Source organism: Danio rerio, chromosome 6 (genome assembly GCF_049306965.1).
Source record: "Danio rerio strain Tuebingen ecotype United States chromosome 6, GRCz12tu, whole genome shotgun sequence".
NCBI lineage: Eukaryota > Metazoa > Chordata > Actinopteri > Cypriniformes > Danionidae > Danio > Danio rerio.
Genome location: NC_133181.1, coordinates 45,010,396 through 45,030,716, shown reverse-complemented (window position 1 = coordinate 45,030,716; position 20,321 = coordinate 45,010,396). Strand labels below are relative to the sequence as shown.

The following is a 20,321-nucleotide window of genomic DNA, read 5'->3' as shown; positions in this document are numbered from 1 at the left end:
TACTTCTGGCTACATAATTTGCGATATCCAGAAATATATATTGAGCTGTTTTCAAAATGAGCCTGTGTTGGATTATCTACATGCTACTGTCTGTCCCTGTTTGAACCCTGCCTGCCTGACGATTATAATAAAAGCTGCATTTGGATCTGACCCTTGTTGTGAACCTCCCTCATTACAGAAGAGTTTCATGGGAACTTTAAAAATGTTTTCAAACTGTCATAAAGAAGCAGTGAAAAATGCAAACTTACCTCAACTGGACACATTTCACAGGGCTGGAAATGGCACAATCCCCTTGAGATCTGCTCTGTCAAACTTGAACAGCAGGCGTCTACCCCCTTTTCAATGGCACTGTTCACATAGTCCAATGGAAAAGCGCACAAGGCAGACTGTCTCATTGGATTGCCCTTTTGATCCGTCACAGCGAACACTCCATACAGTATCGGGCTGTCTATCCTCACTCCCAGATCATCAGCAAGCTCTTTGCCAGCTGTACTGAAGTGAGCAGCTTGAACCGAATTATAAACAACATCCCTGAAGCTCCTTCTCCTGCGTTTGGGCTCGAAGCGGCACTCAAGAATAATTTCCCTGTACATCCAAAGCTCGCTGTCCTTAATCGGCAGACGCCCAAGATGAGTCTGCAACTTCGCATTTGGTTTCATTAGACTCTCCCATTGCACAGATAAGAAATAAACATATTCCGTTGTGGAAAATGTATAGATGTAGTCAATTGTAAATACATCCTGGAATTTGGGAAGAACGGTCAGATTCTTCACATCATGGAAACCATTTTCTGTGTTAAGCAAGCGACGGATAGAAAGTGAGTGTTTGCCGAAAGACCCAGCAATGGTGCTGTTGACGGTGGCTGCTGTGAAGAAGTATGTTGAATAACCCTCGTCTACCACAGTGACCTTCGTTCCCAGAGGACTGGCAACGCAGTCTGGACAATCAGAGGGTGAGTTGGCTTTTTTATTAAATAAACATTCGGGGCTAGAGGCTATGTTGCCTTTATCAAGTTCAAGCATGTTACAGACTCCATACTGGGTGCTCCCACAGATGTACAGGAAGTCCAGATGCTGCTGAGGCTCCAAAACAAGAACTTGGTTATCAGTGTCCAATGATGTTCCCGGTTCGTTCTCAATATCACAGTTACACGTCTGACAATCTGGACTGCCAACTGGTCCCGTTTTTAATTCCCATAGTTTGGTAAGATTTTTGTCCAAGGCTTCAACTACATTTTGAGAGGCCACATAAACTTCATCAAAATATTCATTAAAAACTATGTTCTGTATGGCATTGGTGGTTTGGAAAAAGTAGACTGGGTAGGTCACAGAAAAGTTTACATTCATTTGTTGGATGGTAGGGCATGTTTTTTGGGCACAGGTCAGATGTATCTGCAACCAGAAACATGTTAACAAGGTCTTTGGGCTGATGAACATCTCCACTGTCCTGCTGTCACTGCTTTACTGCTAACACATGATGACGATAACCAGAACCTTTGAATGGAAAAAAGACAGTGAATGTGAGATGAGCATGTACACTGTAAAAATGCTTTCAGCTTTATGTGAGAACAACATGCATTCCATCTCTTTACAGTCTCTTGGCTGAAGGGCGGCTAAAGATAAATAAAACAAAAATGAGGGTTTAGGTACAGTTAAAATCCCTAAAAGTGTGTATTATACTGTAGGTTCTCCCTATAGGCATGGGACAGTAACCATTTTCAAGGTATATCGTGGTTTTGAAAAGTTTTGAAAAGCACCAAATGTTTTTGCTATACTGTTCCTAAAGTATATGTAAGATTGTTTTTTCATTATTTTTTAGGCAAACAGTATCTCCAGCAGAAACGATGTCATTTGTAATTGTAAAGAAATCTGTTTTTGAAACTAATGAAGACAGCAGAAGTCAATGATTTCACATGTTTACTGGTCCAAAATATTTTAAGTGTTTCTGAAAATAAAATATATTGTGTACAACGGGAAAAAACTTTTTCGTTTTTTACCCAGACATTAAAAATATATATATTTTAGAGTAGTAATCACGATACTGTGAAACAGTGATGTTTTACCCATGGTTATCATACCGTCAGAATCATATACTGGCCATGCCTACTCCCTATCTCTAGCTTGCATATATTATACACTTACAGTACATTATAACACTTTACAAAGTTGATGAGTGCTTTACAGTGTTTTAAATATTAATCTAGTATTGCTATTAATTTATAATATAACTAATACTATAATAAGAATAATTATTTATATAACAAAATTCTTATGAAAGATGTTTCAAACAAAAATCATTTAATGACATACTAGTGTAAAATACTCTTTTTAATGAAAACTGCACAGGGCAAAAATACTAAGTATAATTTGAAAACTTTTCCCAGTGTACTTTAAAACCACAGGGTTTTACCCATTATCAGCAAGATGCAATCACTAAAAATAAGTTGGCCCATAGTAATCTTTGATTTGGCCCACCATCCCATCTGAGAATGGTTTAGAGATTGTCTTTTCAAATTTAATATACCCTTTTATTTGTTTGTTTTATTGTTAAGCTACAAAAAAAAGCTATTTAAAATTAAATGTTTCAATTTAAAAGGTGTAAATTAATCTGATTTTGTTTGAAATGTACATGCGACAACAATACAGAGACTTTGGTAAGTAAATTATGGCAAAGGCAGATTCTGCTTAACTAGTGTATACAGCACTGAATTCCACTGTGTTATAACTATGATTGCTCATGTTTTTATTGGAATAGGTTATTATTTAAATAGTTTTACTGCATTAGTTAATACGATTCTAAGTAACGTTTTGTATTTATTTTTTTAATATTATGAAAAAAATCATATGAATTAGGACATTACCCTTGGCAACTTTAATGTAAAATAATTTGGTATATTTATCTTCAGCCCACGGCTATCAGTGAGATTTGTTTTTTGGCCCTTCATACGAAAATGATGGGCACCCTTGAATTATACAAAAAAATATATATATTGCTCTGAATGACAATGGGACATTTTACTTTCAAAAAATGGAATTTGAAATATTAAAGTAGACACTTTGTTTGCATTTTATATGCTTTCTATGCATAACACAATCACTTTTGTAAAAGTAATTTAATTTGATTTAGACACCAAAGATTTGTCTATCTTTGACCCCACATTTTATTTGCATAATAAATTGGTCATGGTATTGCTTTAATTTGTGGACTCAATTTTATGTTACAACAGCAAAACCCATGGAAGTATTTCCATTGGTGTAAAGTAACAAATTTCAAATACTCAGACTAATGTACTTGAGTAGTTTTTCTCAGAAAAAAAGTAATTTACTGAGTAGTTTTAAAATGTGTACTTTCACTTTCCCTTGAGTACATTTTTTGTGTAGTATTGGTATTTTTACTCCACTATTTTCCTTCAGCCTGCAGTCATTACTTAATTTTTTTCAATGTGGATTGGCTAAAGTAGAAAAATCAGTCCTGCGATTTCTGTCCAATCAAATTTTAATAATAATTTTGCACCCTTATGAACAATTTAAAGACATTTTTAGAAAGTGTTTAAGTAGATGTCCAAAATCTTTACAATCACCCAGAGACTGCATGCCACTGATAAGATGACAGATGCCTACTCTATGCTCTCTGAAAGAATCAAATGGCTCTAAAAGTCACTAAGTGCACTACAGAAGGTTTACACACACATACATGCACAAACTGCATGTAAACGCATCAACATTTCACAGTGTAACTCCTCACTACTCATGAGCACTTTTAAAAGAACTACTTTACTAATACTTTGAGTAATATTTACAACAGATACTCTACTTGCACTACATTTTACATTCTTTTACTTTTACTTCAGTATGATTTTTCAGTACTCTTTCTACCATTGAGTATTTTGGTAGGCTGCATTTAAATGTATACTTTCTGCAGCTTTACTCCAAAGAATATTCAATGCTTACATTTGATCAGTTACACTGTAACTTTATGAACATTGGTATTTATCCACACCTTTTATGAAAAAAAAATACTTGAAGGTTTTCCAAAAATGTGATATTTGCTTAATATTTATGCGGAAACTATGGTCACTAGGTGGAATTCTGCGAGCTAATGAATGACTAAATTACGCAATATATTACTTAAGGAATATATTTGTAATTCAGGCTTTAAGAGAAAAAACAACATGTAACCTCGTTGGTGTCAAACAAATAGTTGATATGCATGTGCAATGTGTAACGATAAACAAACATTAAAGTGAGTAACCCGATTTGATTTTCACATTTTGTCACGGAATACCAATACATTTAGAAGTACATGCTTAAATATTGGATAAAATGTGACGTGTGTCGCTGACATGTTACCGTAAATGAATAAAATTATCAAACGTGTGCGTGCGTGAATTTACCTGAGGCTCACCTGTGGCCTTTTACCTCTATCTCCAATGAAGTCCAATGAACAGTCAGCGAGAGTCCTCAAACGTCAGTTACAGAAACTCCACAGAAAACGGTAACAGAGATTATAAACAAATTTAGCCAACCTGTTGTTGGAACTCGCCAAATTTGCTAGTTTCCTCGTACGGGACGGTTTCGACTTCACGCATTAGCATGCATGAGAAAAAACACGGTCAAACCCCCATTCACAGAACACGCCTAAGCACCTCATAAGGAAGTGATGTTGCACAATCTTTCCCCAACCTAAACATCTCCTCAGGGATGGGAATCAAAAGGCTTTCCCTTTTCTTATCTAAACAGCATTTAAGTGTATATTACATGAATGTCCACCAACAGTGCCTAGCTTGTGTCTTTCTATATATAAAAAAATGTATTTAATATTGTTTACGGAGTGTATGTGTGTATTCTGTATTCTGGGGTGAGGGGGAAACTATGACGTCAACCTTTATTGTGACGTATAATGCTTCCATCACTCACACCAGACACTGTGGGTAGATGTCATGAGGATATATGGAAATAAGCAGCTGTCGCCCACTTGTAAAACAGCTGTGTGAGCGGGAGGGAAAGAACATGAGTCATTTGCTGTAGCGTGTTTTGGGTGTATCATCTCCACCTGATGTTGTTACATAGTGAGTGACATGTAGACAGAAATAACAAGTGATGTAATTATGGAGTTACAGAATAAGCTTTCTACAGAAGACAAAACTATAAGTAATTGTTTATTCCAAAATATTTTGACCAAAAACGAATTTAGCTTCAAATGTGTTTTATTAATATGTAATACATACATTGCTCAGCATAAACGAATACACCTAATTTTATACATTTATTTTTATCAATTTCTTAGTGAATATAAGCAATATATTGTGATGCATGTAAACAAAACAGATTAATTAAACAGATACATGTATTAAAATAATACTTTAGTAGCCGAACATATTTAGAAATGCAAATATAATGCATTTTAATTCAAGGGAAATATTGCACTAAAAAATTACAAACTACAAATTTTCTACTAAATTATATATATATATATATATATATATATATATATATATATATATATATATATATATATATATATATATATATATATATATATATATATATATATATATATATATATTTCCTTTCTTTATTTCTCCTGTCTTTATTTAAATTTTTATTTAACATTTTTTCTAACATATAAATTTGGCTGTACTCATTTTTGGACTGTGATTGTCCATTATTTTCATAGATTAGCTCTACATTTGGTTTAAGTGACTAATCTAATGTATATGCACAAATATAATGGTAAAGCCTCCTATAGAAAATGTTGATTAAAAATAGATTTGTCAAAAATACTGAGCACTGTATTTAGTAATTGTTTTATGTGTTTATTTACTTTATTTATTTATTTTTGCCACATTTACATCTTGATGAGTTGCATTTTAGTATTTTCAATCTTCCTTTTTTTACTTTTATTTTTCTCATTTAACCAGGAAGGTCCAATTAAGAGACAATATCTGTAGTCAAGACTGTCAGCACAGGACAAAGTTACAGAAAAACACATATCATAACACATTGACAAAAAAATACTCCATAGACACAAAAATATGCTTAAAAATATAAACCATAATCAATTGTTAAAGCTATATTCTATTTTATTATTGATATTATATTATACAATATCTATATTTTATTTTAATAACTATGTTATTTAAAAAAAAGTAAGAATATATTAAAATTAGGTTTTGAAATACAGAATCCACATGGTGGCGCCACAACTGTACATTTAAACTGTAAACTTTACAAGCCCGTTGCCAGCCTGCTGAAAGGTGTGCTTCTATTTTTCTCTAAAAAGTAGACTTTTTTTGCAATTATTCGTCACATTTTTTTCTATTTAATTATGAGATTTAAATACTGTATTTTAGTGTAATTTAAGCACAATTTTTTCTTTAGCTGGATTAGCTATATTGTTGAATGGTCACCATAACCACAATTTTTGAGATTTAGAATAAAAAATATGAATATATATATATATATATATATATATATATATATATATATATATATATATATATATATATATATATATATATATATATTCATATTTTTTCATGTAAATGAAAATGTCAATAAAAAGAAAGGATCAAATTGTGTCAGAACCACAAAAAAATCTGAAACATCAACTCCATTAAGTTATGATGACATATTCACAACTCAATTTCTTTTTTTTAATCAACTTAATTTTTTGTAAATCAATCGAATGCGTGGAACGTGCAATATTGCAATGGGTTAGCTAGCTAGCATGGTCAGCTGTGAACTTTTAAGTTGTAACAATAACAGCATGAAAGCTGGTAATATAATGTTGATTTCTTGTATGTTAATGACATTTGCATCATAGATAAAATCTAGTTTTAATGGCAATACTACTTTTGAATAGATATCATCAATACAGGGAACAGTGTATTAGCGAGCACCACCATGTTCTATGGTAAGTGAAACAAGAAAAGGACAGAACTGGCTCTTACTGCAGATGAAAGTGAAAGTGAAATGGGTTTTAGTGACCATGAGAATGATGCACACTAGATATTTGATAGAGACAATTCAAGTTTGCTTAGAGGGAGATAAGTAAGGTGAAGTGTAGTGTAGTGTAGTATATATATATATATATATATATATATATATATATATATATATATATATATATATATATATATATATATACAGCAAAAAAGAATGAAATAAATGAAAGCTGTTGGAATATGAGTTGTTATAAGTTCTGTGTTAATAAAATTATTATAATAAAATTATTAATTATAAGGAAAATTCTAAATTTGAAATGTCTAAGTTAGTTCCACTGTTGGACGTTGTTGCCATACGACAACATTTCATAACGTACCTTAAAAAAATAAATTTTTCCATTTTTTTTACAGCACTTTAAGTTAAGCCATTTTAAGAAAAGAAAAACAGTCAAATATATATTTTTAATAGATCTATCTTAATGCGTGCGGTAGAGTGTTAATAATAATAACATTTTCTAACCTCTCTTGTAAAAAAGTACTTTAGAAAACTTATGGATAACGTCAGTTTGTATGTTTTCTTGCACAGCTGGATGTTGGACTCATGAAAAAATGTTGTTAGCATAGGGCAAAACTGATTAGCTGGATTCGGCTTGTTCTTAAAGCCTTTTTGGATGAGTTGTTTTCACTATTTTCACTGTTTATGCAAACTCCACACAGAAATGCCAACTGACCCAGCTGAGACTCGAACCACCAACCATCTTGCTGTAAGGTGACAGTGCTAACCACTGCGCCACCGCACCACCCCTGACATTATCGACTTTAATTTAAAATGTTTTTTTTATTTAGAGTATTTTATATGCATACAATAACAACAACAAAAAAAGTTGAAACATGTTTTCAGAACGGTTTATATTCACTTGTAGACAACAAAATACTAAAAATTCAATTTCAGAAGAGTTACAAAATCAATATTTGGGGAATAACATGATTTCCAATCACAGTAAATGAAAACATTTGTTGGAATTGTAGAAATTTGGAAGAAATGTTATCAGTCCCTTAATGTAATGCTACTTTAGATGCTGTTGTAAATATTTATAGTGTAATAAACGTGTAATACAATAAAGTTGGACATTTACTTTTGTAGAGAAATCTGTGAAGTTACAAAGCAACTTACTTCTATTCAGTCCAGCAGTTGACAACAACCCAGCCTGTTATTAAACAGTCCATTTCGGACAGCCAATTGAGGCACAAAGGTCATCCAGACTTCCTTTTGTCAGTCCAAGCGCTGTTTGGGGTCTGTTCCGACCTCTTCAATGTGTGTCTGTTTGCCAGAACGGGTGGAAATAGAGTTGTTGTTAAACTGAGTACTCAGTAAACTACATTGGTCAGGAATTTGCGTCATAGCCATTCAAACTGGAGTGAATGCTGTTCCCCCTGTCTCTGAATGTCCAAAGGTGAAGCTCAGGCCCATGCTGAGAAAGAGAGCGATGCACAAACTCTTTCCAAAACAAGAGAAGGAGAAGAGGCGAGTGACTGGATTATTGTAAGCAAGAAAAAAACGAAAGCATTAAAATTAGTACATTGAAACTTTTGGTTCATGCATATTAACACCAAGGTCACTCATTATTTGTTGAGCTGTTGTTAGTGATTTTTTTTTTTTTACAATATTTGTCTCCCTATAACTAATTTCACAAACAATTCTTGATTTTTTTGAGGTGACCACTTAATTTTTTATGATCAATCCACTTAAATGTATAAAAGCAGTTGAGTTACAATCGATTTGTTTTGGGACAACATGAAGGAATTGTGTAGAACCCAGCATTTTTTAACAGTGCACAATAGAAAAAGTCATAACTAAATATTTAATTGGCATTTGTTTGAGGTTTAAAAATAGACAAAAAATTCATATTTTAACCTTTTTCATTGAAACAAAACATACATTTCATATATAATAAATAAATTGCAAGTAATATTGAAAATTGTGGAGGGAAAACTGCCTCAATTTACAGTGCATCAATAGAGCCAACAGGGGGCAGCATATTTCTGCTTTTAACGCTGTCAGACTGACATTGTCAACTTATTATAAAGTCTTTATGATGCTTTTCCACCACAAACCACTAATTTAATTTGCTAATTGGGTGAATTAGCTGTGAATCATGTTGTTCTATTCGAGTTTGGTCAGCAGTGATTTATTTCACAGGGCTCTACATGGTGTGCAAGTTTGATGTTTTACTTCTGGCTTGTATAACTGTGCAAGTCCCACAAATGCACACAATGTTCCTCTCTCCTTCTTTCTATTAGTGTGCTTTATTTACATGACAAATAACACTGCTGTTTTATTGTCAGCACAGCTTCTGCTTTGGTGCAAACAATGCAAAATAAATAATAGAAAGAACTAGATCTGTACACTTTCTGAGCAAAACATGAATGCTGGTGGAATTAAAAAGTACAAGTGTGTTGTGCATCCATTGAATTTCTTTAATGGATAGTGGGGCAATTTTGGGGGAATATATATAATATTTTATTGAATATTTGTATTTTAGGAGATACAGCTCAGTTACTTATGCAGGCACATCTTTCTGTTTCTCTTTCCCATCTGACCCTTTGTATATCCTGACTCCCTCTCTCTCTTTGTACTTGGCTGGATTTGTGCGCCTGGCAAAAACTAAGAAAAAAGATGCATGGAGGGAAGAAAGAAAGACAGACAGAAAGAAAGAAAGAAAGACAAAAAAGAAAGAAAGGAAGAAAGAAAGAAAGAAAGAAAGAAAGAAAAACCTAAAGAAAGATCAAACAAAACTGATGCGTGTTTTTAAAATTCCTTTGAAAAAATTTATTTTATCTTACCGTAAATCTAAATTAAATAATTGCTATAAAGTATTCAATTATCTTTTTTGCTTTAAGAAATCAGTGTAAATGTCTTATTTGCAAATGGAATTCTAAAATTTACTAACAGGTTATTTTAGATATGCTTTTGGTTTCAGTCTAATTAGGATCTTATACTCCGTGAGCCTGGCAATAACTAAGAATTATGACTTTAAAAAAAGTAAGACAACCAATACAATTCCAACGCAAACAAGCTATGTGTGAAAAGTTTAAAGTTAACTTGTTACAACTCACAAATGTTTTTTTTGTTTTTTTGTTAACTTGTTGCTTTTAAGGCAACAGGTGCAACACAGGTTTGCTAAGCAGCAACATGAGGTAAACCACCAAGCCAGCATCACCATTTCCCCCTTTTCACTTCTGTGAACTCATGCTGTGAAGTCTCATATACTTGAAAAACATGTCTGAATAATGGGCCTAGTACATTTAGGCCTAGAAAAACATGTGGGGAATAGAATAGATGGGGGGAATATAGGGGGCTAGAGGCAGACAACAATGACAAGATGCTAAACAAATGAGTAAAAAAAATAATGGTTTGATTTTTGTTATGGCATTTAATGTATATGATATTCAAAAATGTAAGATTGCACAACTAAAGCTTCTTAGCTTCTTAGCTTATCAGTGCAACAAAATTCAGAATTGTGGCATTCAAGAGATTTTTTTCTCATTACCCAAAAATAAAAAAGACAAGAATCTTTGACCAGATAAAATTAGACCAGAAAAAGAATGCGGAGCTTTACTTTAGACTCCCATTTAGTACAACTCAACACATTCATATACACACACTGACCACATTATTAAGTTTATTAGGTTCACCTTAAGGCAAATTTCTAATTGGCCAATCACATGGCAGCAACTCAATGCATTTAGGCATGTAGACATGGTTAAGATGATCTACTGCAGTTTAAACTGAGCATCAGAATGGGGAAGAAAGGTGATTAGAGTGACTTTGAACGTGGCATGGTTGTTGGTGCCAGATGGGCTGGTGTCAGTATTTCAGAAACTGCTGATCTACTGAGATTTTCACGCACAACCATCTCTAGGGGTTTATAGAGAATGGTCCGGAAAAAAAAAGAAAATATCCAGTGAGCGGCAGTTCTTTGGGCGCAAATGCCTTGTTGATGTCAGAGGTCAGAGGAGAATAGCCAGACTGGTTTGAGCTGATAGAAAGGTCACAGTAATTCAAATAACCACTCATTACAACTGAGGTATACAGAAGAGCATCTCACGTCAAACCTTGAGGCAGATGGGCTACAGCCGCAGAAGACCACACCAAGTGCCACTCCTGTCAGCTAAGAACAGGAAACTGAGGCTACAATTCACACAGGCTCACCAAAATTAGACAATATAAGATTGGAAAAATGTTGCCTGGTCTGATGAGTCTCAATTTCTGCTGCGACATTCAGATTGTAGGGTCAGAATTTAGCGTCAACAACATGAAAGCATGGATCTATTTTGCCTTGTATTAATGGTTCAGGCTGGTGGAGGTGTAATTGTATGGGCAATATTTTTTGGCACACTTTGGGCCCATTAGTATTGAGCATAACACAACCTACCTGAGTATTGTTGCTGACCATGTACTTCCCTTTATGACCACAGTGTACAAATCTTCTGGCTACTTCCAGCAGGATAACGCACCATGTCATAGAGCAGCTTTGGGGAGATTTGCATCATGGATATGCAGCTGACAAATCTGCAGGAACTGCATAATGCTGTCATTACAATATGAACCAAAATCTCTGAGGAACATTTCTAGAACCTTGTTGAATCTGTGCCAGGATTGAGGCAGTTCTGAAGGCAAAAGGGGGTCCAACCCAGTACTAATAAGGTGTACCTAATAACGTCGCCAGTGATTGTATAAAATTTAGTGATACACTGATCTTGATTTTTCATGGCCGACATTATTTTTATTACTAAATTTGCTCATTCCAATACCAATTTAGAAATTTGGTAACCAAAAAAATTGATAAAATATGCACGATCACCTCACAGCAAGAAGGTCGCTGGTTCGAATCTTGACTGGGTCACTTGGCGTTTCTGTGTGGAGTTTGCATGTTCTCCCCGTGTTCGCGTGTGTTTTCTCCGAGTGCTCTGATTTCCCCAACAAGTTCAAAGACATGTTTTATAGGTGAATCAGGTGGGCTGAATTGTCCGGAGTGTATGAGTGTGAATGAGTGTGTGTGTGGATGTTTCCCAGTGATAGACTGCGCCTGGAATGGCATCCGCTGCGTAAAACATGTGCTGGATAAGTTGGCGGTTCATTCCACTGAGGTAAACCCGAATTAATAATAGGACTAAGCCGAAAGGAAAATGGTTGTATGAATGAATGAATATGTGATCTGTTTTATCACAGGCTGAAATATCTGAAATGAAATAAAATTAGAGGCAAAAATTGCACTTTCATCATGATCCACAAAAATGTGCGACACATTAATGTGGGCTGTTACTTTTGCAGACAACTATACATTGTATAATCAAAGATGATGCAAAGTGTAATACCTTGTAGCTGTTAAAACCTTTTAAATACTTTTAAGGGCCTTAAATTTCTCTGAATTGATTTATCAACTTTTGAAGATCCTGCAATGGAAATTTTTCTGTTTTATCAATCTAATCATTTTTAATTAAGTCAACATTGCTGCCATAATTTAAAAGAAAATGAACAGCGAACAGATCAAATGGGTGAAACGGTCAAATGCCCAGCACGAGCTGATTCAATTTCATTACATTATATTACATTATTAGTATTCATTTTCTCTCCATCCGAAGATGTAGGAGGACAAGAGTCAAGAGTTTGAGAACACAATGTGAATGATCCTCCATTGTATGATGAGCAAAAGACTCTTTGTCTTGAGAAAGACAGAGTGAAAAATACACTACCCACACACACAGACTCTCCGCGGACTGCTATCGTCACAATTATTGGATATTCTGGGGAGATATGCTCAGCTCATGCCCTGTTACATGACCTTTACATTAGCCTGCGTCATCGATCTCTATAAAAACACCAAAGAACTTGCTTGAAGGCGCACATCACATAAATGAACGCAGTTTATAACTATGGGCTTAATTTGCGCTGTAGGTCACCTATAGGGGTCGTTTTGCATGATTGCTGAATTTAATTCTTATTTTTGAGGATTTGTACTTAACTGCAATTCAAACTGACAGTGTACTTTCATTGAAGAAGAAATTATAGGCCTGTTTTAATTGCTCATACTGCATTTAAACAAAAAAGAAGAACTTTTTTTTTTTACATTTCATTTTCTTAGGCATATTAAATTTGGGAAACAGACAATCAACGAGGCTGGAATCAGTGATATGTGTAGCACTTTTGAGATGGAGAATATATAGCTATGGGTATAAGTAAAATATAATGTTTGTTTTATTCTGTGTATTATTGAAAACAGTAATTGTCCACCAAAAAAAATCTAAAGTTGTTGGTTTAATTTTAAATAAATAGTTTGAACAAGCAACAAATGTAATTTTTTGAGTGAATGAAGACAGACATTTTTGGATTTCATTTAGGATATTTTTAATTGAGCAAATGTTTCATTTTGTACCTCTACTTTCACATGAAAATCATTTTTACAAGTCCATCTGGATCCAGTAAAGCCACTGTTATGTAAACTCATTAACACACTGCTTAAACCAGTCATTCCAACAGTGTAGATAAGACAGGTTTTAAAACAAAGATATTTATCTTGAGCAGGCAAATTAATGCCCAATGGCTAGTGTCTACTTTCCCTTGACCCTATAGGTGTCACTGGAAATGAATTTTTTATGTATCCATTCACTTTTTGGGATTTTAACGTTTACAGCTCTGCTTTACTATCCTGAATAAGTGTTTGGATATACCTTAATCTGACTGCATTGTACAGCTGAAGTCAGAACTATTAGCCCTCCTGAATTATTAGCCCCTTTTTTATTTTCCCCCAATTTCTGTTTAAGGGACGGAAGATTTTTTAAACACATTTCTAAACACTATAGTTTCAATAGCTTACTTTATTTACTTTTATTTTATCTTTGCCATGATGACAGTAAATAGTATTTGACTAGATATTTTTAGGATACTAGTATTCTGCTTAAAGTGCTATTTAAAGGTTTAACTAGGGTAATTAGGTAAGTTAGGGTAATTAGGCAAATCATTGTATAACAGTGGTTTGGTCTGTAGACAATGTAAAAAATATTGCTTAAGGGGGCTAATAATTTTGACCTTAAAATGCGTTACAAAAATAAATCTGCTTTTATTCTAGCCAAAATAAAACAAATAAGACTTTCTCCAAAAGAAAAAATATTATTGGAAATACTGTGAAAAAATATTGCTCTGTTACACATCATTTTGGAAAAAAAGGTAATAATTTTGACTTTGTTTTGATTTTCAACTGTTTATATATTTTAGTAACAGTGACTGTTTTCAGTAGGATGCAGATTCATAGCCACCACAGTGTAGAGATATTTAGATTCCCAATAAACTTTAACTAAAATACATAACTTGCTTTTTTATTTCTCTTCTTATATCTTTTCTTTCTTACACTGTAAAAAATGTATGACAAAACTTCATGACAACAAATGTTTTTGTTACTTTAACTTAATGTAATAATCAATCACGTTTAATCAAAAGGTTTTAGCTATGCTATTTGTTACTTGAATCAGGTTTGAACTAACATTTTTATCTATACAATGTTAAACATAATAATTTTTATCAGTTTGACTGATTTAAGTTGAGATGAATAGAAAAGTTCATTGATTCAACTACAACATTTAAGGCAGGAAGAATTTTTTCACAGAGTATTTTTCTTCTTTATTTTACTTTTAAAAAGCCATTTAAAAATTACAACTGTATCCCAATTGCTGCAAATTATTATTTATGGGAACATTATTTTGACAGTACACTAGTGGTATTTTTCACAGTGCTATTTCTTCTTTAAAAAACATTTGCACGTGTAAAAATCTTTTTTTCAACTTTAAAATACTTTCACTTTCTAATGTTTATTAATAAATGTAAAGCTATAAAGGCTTAAACTTTTAAAAAATAAATAACTATTTTTAATTTTGTAAAAAAAAAGAAAGAAGGTTTATCGTACTTCATTATTATTTTAATAGTAACAGGCGACGCAATGGCACAGTAGGTACTGCTGTTGCCTCACAGCAAGAAGGTCACTGGTTCGAGCCTCGGCTGGGTCACTTGGCCTTTCTGTTTGGTGTTTGCATGTTTTCCTTGCACTCGCGTGGGTTTCCAGTCATAAGAAATGTGGTACAGGTGAATTGAGTAGGCTAAAAAAATTGTCTGTAGTGTATGAGTGTGAATGAGTGTTTGTGGATGTTTCCCAGAGATGGGTTGCAGCTGGATGGGCATCCGCTGCGTAAAAACCTGTTGGCGGTTCATTCCGCTGTGGCAACCCCGGATTAATAAAGGGACTAAGACCAAAAGAAAATGAATGAATGAGTGAATGAATAGTAACAGTATAGTGGTATTATTTTGTTGTTATTATTATTATTTTTAACTGAGAGCATTTTTGCATATGGAAACAAATATGAATTTTATGCAAATTGATGTTTAATGCTGTAAACATATATTTGTATCAATGTATATACTCTACCAGTCAAAAGTTTGGGGTAGTAGGATTTTTAAATTAAGTTTTTTTATTAAGGTCACCACAGCGGAATGAACCACTAACTTATCCAGCATATGTTTTACGCAGCGGATGCCCTTCCAGCTGTAACCCATCACTGGGAAACATCCATATACACCCATTCATACACATTCACCATGGACAATTTAGCTTACCCAATTCACCTATACCACATGACTTTGGACTTGTGGGGGAAACCGGAGCAACCGGAGAAAACCAACACAAGCACGGGGAGAACATGCAAACTCCACACAGAAACAGAATCGCTGTGAGGCGATTGTGCTAGTGCTACCCACTGTGCCACCGTGCTGCCCATATTATTATTATTATTATTATTATTATTATTATTATTATTATTAATGTAAATAGTAATAAAAGCAATCATGACTGGAGTAATAATTTCATTTGAAACTACATACAATAATAAAGCTAGTTTTTTACATATTAATATATATTTAACAATTGATTTTTTTTATATATCTCATAAATGCGGCGTTGATGAACAAGCATTTTCTTTAAAAAAAACAATTAAAAAAACCTGAACCCAAACTTTTTACCGGTAGTGTATGTATTCGTGAAAACCTTTGAGGCAACAAGAGTTGTGTGTAGTAGAGGGAGTGTGAATTATGACTGTAGGAATGTCACAAGAATCAACAGACCCCGTGCTCCCTGCTGTTCCTAGAATCAGTAACACTTAATATCCGTCACCCCAAACCACTTACACACACACTCATATGCACACACTGCTGTCTCACACACAGCTCTATGAATCAACAAACAGCGCTTCACATAATATCAGTGAGTAGCAGGAATGCAGATAGAAAAGTAAAAAAAAGAACTTGTTTTGAATTTGCCCAAAAGTAAAAGTTGAGCAAATATGAAAAATCTCTCATCATTGAACATGTTTGAGTTTCTATCTTCTGTAGAACATAAAAATAGGATAATATTGTGAAGAACAACTGGTAGCCATTGACTTCATTAACTTGAAGGATGTCAATATCTACCAGTACACTGAAAAAATGATTAATTGGATTTAAGTGGTTGCAAACAATTTATATGGGCTGTAATTTAGTAATGTTCAACTTAATTTGTTTGTTTGCAGCCCATATAAATAGTTTGCAAACACTTTCCTTAAAAACGTAGTAAATCCATAAATTAATTATTTTTTCAGTCTGTTCAACATTCTTCAAAATATCTTCTTTTGTGTTCAACACTTAAAAATGTTTTGAGTTCATTTTTAATTTATTGGATGAACTACTCATTTAACAAAGGACTCCATGCCTTAATGCACAAATAAAACCCTTTCGTTCAACATGCTTACTTAACCACTGCTGCCCAATGTTCTTCCATTATCCAGACATGTCTCGCAGAACATCTGGTTTTGTCTTTAGTCTGCTCAGTGTCTCACTCTGAGCACGTGCTGCAGTGTGAATGTGTGTTTGTATGGTAGTGTTATGTAAGTCCACTCCTCCCCTTCCTCCTCCATGTACTACACTGTGTCTGAAAGAGCTAATGTGCATGTTTTCGAGATCTCCATGTGTTCCACACATTGATTCATGGATTTTTGCAGGTGGACTAACAGAAACAAAAATGTTCAGACTAGTGTTCACAGCTCCTAGATCTTCAGCCCTGTAATTAACGCAGCAGATAAGCTTAATTTTGCCATTATGATGCTAATTGTAGAGTCTTAATATACATGTGCATTGATGTGACGTGCATTCAGAGGGGACAGATTTGATTTTCTCATTTTCTTGTGCGATCAGAGGGTATTGTAGTTTAATACAATTAGCATCAAGGTAATTGCAGCACTTTCTCTCTCGCTTTTGTTCAGGTTTTTGAAAAATAAGGCATGTGCCTTTATTATCTTTCTTGGGCCGAGAACTACATGTGTTTAGGTGAATGTCTATGTAGGTACAGTTCATTCCCAAAATGAAAGTCGTCATAAAATGGACGTTAAGATTTTGCATACCTTGATGTACAATGCTTAACATAAATAAGTACACCTTATTTTGAAAATGAACATTTTTACCTGCCGTCACGGAGGTGCAGTGGGTAACACGATCGCTTAAATTGTCAGTGCTAAATTCCCAAAGACAGATGTGCCAAGCTTGAGGCATTGTATTCAAAAAGATTTGAGGCTGTTATTGCTGCCAAACGTGCATCAACAAAGTATTGAGCACTTATGAATTAATGATTATATGTACATGTGATTTTCCAGGTTTTTAATTTTTACAAATTTATTCAACATTTAAAAAAAATATTTTTTCACATTGTCATTATGGAGCATTGTGTATTGAATTTTGAGGAAATAAAGGAATGTAATCCATTTTGGAATAAGACTGTGACATAAAAATGTGGAAAAATTGAAGTGCTATGAACACTTTCCAGATGCACTATATGTGTGTGAATGAGTGTGTATGGCAGTTTCCTAAGACAAAAAGAATGAATGAATATTTTTATAAATTTCTTAGTGAATATAGGTTATAAATGTTGGTGCAGTTGAACAGAACAGAATATTAAACAGATATAATAATCAAAATAATATTTTAGTCACCGAACATCTTTAGAAATAGAAAGATAATAGATTTAAATTCATTAAAAAATTTGGGAAAAAATGACAAACCACGAGGCGAAGCAGTGGCGCAGTAGGTAGTGCTCTCGCCTCACAGCATGCTGGGTCGCTGGTTCGAGCCTCGGCTCAGTTGGCGTTTCTGTGTGGAGTTTGTATGTTCTCGCTGCGTTCGCGTGGGTTTCCTCCGGGTGCTCTGGTTTCCCCCACAGTCCAATGACATGTGGTACAGGTGAATTGGGTAGGCTAAATTGTCTGTAGTGTATGAGTGTGTGTGTGTGTGTGTGTGAATGTGTGTGGACATTTCCCGGGGATGGGTTGCAGCTGGAAGGGCATCTGCTGTGTAAAAACTTGCTGGATAACTTGTCGGTTCATTCCGCTGTGGCAACCCCGGATAAATAAAGGGACTAAGCTGACAAGAAAATTAATAAATGACAAACCACAAAATTTCAACAAAATTTTACATTTTTTTTGTTTCTCTTCAATTTTGCTTATATATGCACAATTTTTTAAATATGTAAATTTGGGTGTACTAATTTTGGACAGTTATCATAAGTTATTTTGTTTGGTTAGCTCCAAATTTGGCTTCAGTGCTGACAAGTCTAATACAGTATAGGCACAAATATAATTTTGAAAAGCTTCCTATAGAGAATATTCATTTAAATGAGAGATTTGTAAGGTGTGTACTCCTTTATGTTGAGCAAAAAATAAATAAAATAACAGAGGAGTGATTTATGATTTTGTCCTTTGGGAACCGTTTAGATCATTGAAAAATGGAAGATTGACGAATAGACAAAAGCAGGGCAGAACAAGACACACCCTGCATAGCCCCGCCCTAAAGGCATTCTATGTGACCAGAAGTAAAGAAAAGTTTTTTTGGATGGGGGTGGGATGGTTATGGCATTTTATATACGATTATGAGGGCAAATGGATTTTTACAAAATAACAAAGTGCACAGATGCACACGTACACTCAAAAACATGCTGCATGGTTAAACTACTTGTTTAAAATGAGTTAAAACAACACACATCATATCGTTTTGGGCGGACAGTTCAATTGTTTTATGTTCAATCCAATTCAATTTATCCATTTCTCAGTGAATATAGGTCATACATTTTAATGCAGTTAAACAAAACAGACTTATTAAACATATTTTTATTAAAATAATATTTTTGTGACCAAACTTACTTAGAAACAGAAAGATAGTACAATTAAATTCATATTAAATTCTGAACTTGAGAAGTATATGGACGGCCTCTGTGTGAAATGATTGTGTTTTATTGATGCTAAGGCCAGTAGTAAGTTTGAACAGTGCACAAGGGATATGTGTAACATTGAGTAGGGGGTGGGGCTTTATTTTTACACTCCTCCTCTCAACTTTTACTCTCAATAAACTAATGATTGAAGAAATGTGGCTATGTATACTTTGCCCAAGCCATCAAACTGACATCATCAGAGAAAGACTGCCATTTCAGAAAGGAAGCAAATGGTCAGACTTTAATTAAGGATTACCAAAACAAATAGTTTTTTATGGTGTATTACCTTGCATTGATTAATTGTTCCACTTTGGTAACACTTTACATCCAGTAAACGTCTTCTTCTGTAATCTAGAAGGAACAAAAGAGTCAATATTAGTTATGAACATTGTAATATTATTGGGAACAATGTGTGTGGGTGAATGTTGACAGTATGTTCAAATCTGGTTGGACTGATCCTTTACTTTCCTACTCAGAGAAAGGTTTCATGGGTAATGTGATCAGCTTTCTCTTTCACGATGTACGGCAAAGTTTATTTCTGTGGACTGAGCTTCCAGCAAACACTAATCTTATCTTTTTCTCTCACGTGTTTAGTGAGGTGGGTGACAAACACAGTGTTTGATATCTAGTTAGAAATCATAAAATCTAAATACGTCTAAGACACTAAATATGTGTCCACAAATCATACAAAATTTCAGTTCTTTCTTCTAAGTGGAGAAATAATTAATATGATTTAAACCAAATTCCCTCTCTTAATGTTTATATAAAGTCAAACTACCACTGACAAGCCACAGTACACTTAAGTAAACAGAAAGTTAAATGTATACTTGTCGGCTGCTCAGTATTTGCATTCAGTTGTGTTTCAGATAAGAGCAACAGAATCTGCTGATAGTTTTTCTTATTTTTGTGCAGAATTTTATAAGAAAAAAAAAATCGACTGGATCTGTGAGAATGATTTTTAGAGTATAGTAACAAAAAACTTTTATTGTTTAATTTATGTCAGGGTTTACAATGCAAATTCAAGCAGACTATTTTGTAAA

At 33.8% G+C, this 20,321-nt stretch overlaps 1 protein-coding gene across 23 annotated transcripts in view; it reads right to left on the bottom strand.

Annotated features, from left to right (window-relative positions):
- Positions 1-19,632, bottom strand: part of mst1ra (macrophage stimulating 1 receptor a) — a 44,532-nt gene extending 24,900 nt beyond the window's left edge. For 10 of the 23 annotated variants that reach the window (XR_012408129.1, XR_012408120.1, XR_012408121.1 and 7 more), the window contains exons 1-2: positions 4,394-4,614; positions 249-1,493 (exon numbers count right to left, since the gene is read on the bottom strand). Coding sequence is in view for 11 of the 23 variants with exons in the window: in XM_005166118.5 (XP_005166175.1) it covers positions 249-1,436 (1,188 nt within the window). In the remaining 12 variants the exon portion in view is untranslated. Of the gene's footprint in view, positions 1-248; positions 1,494-4,393; positions 4,615-8,120; positions 8,480-19,567 lie in introns of those variants that run through there. The other 13 variants (XR_012408123.1, XR_012408127.1, XM_073954423.1 and 10 more) reach the window with 4 other exon arrangements.
- Positions 19,633-20,321: the final 689 nt, after the last annotated feature.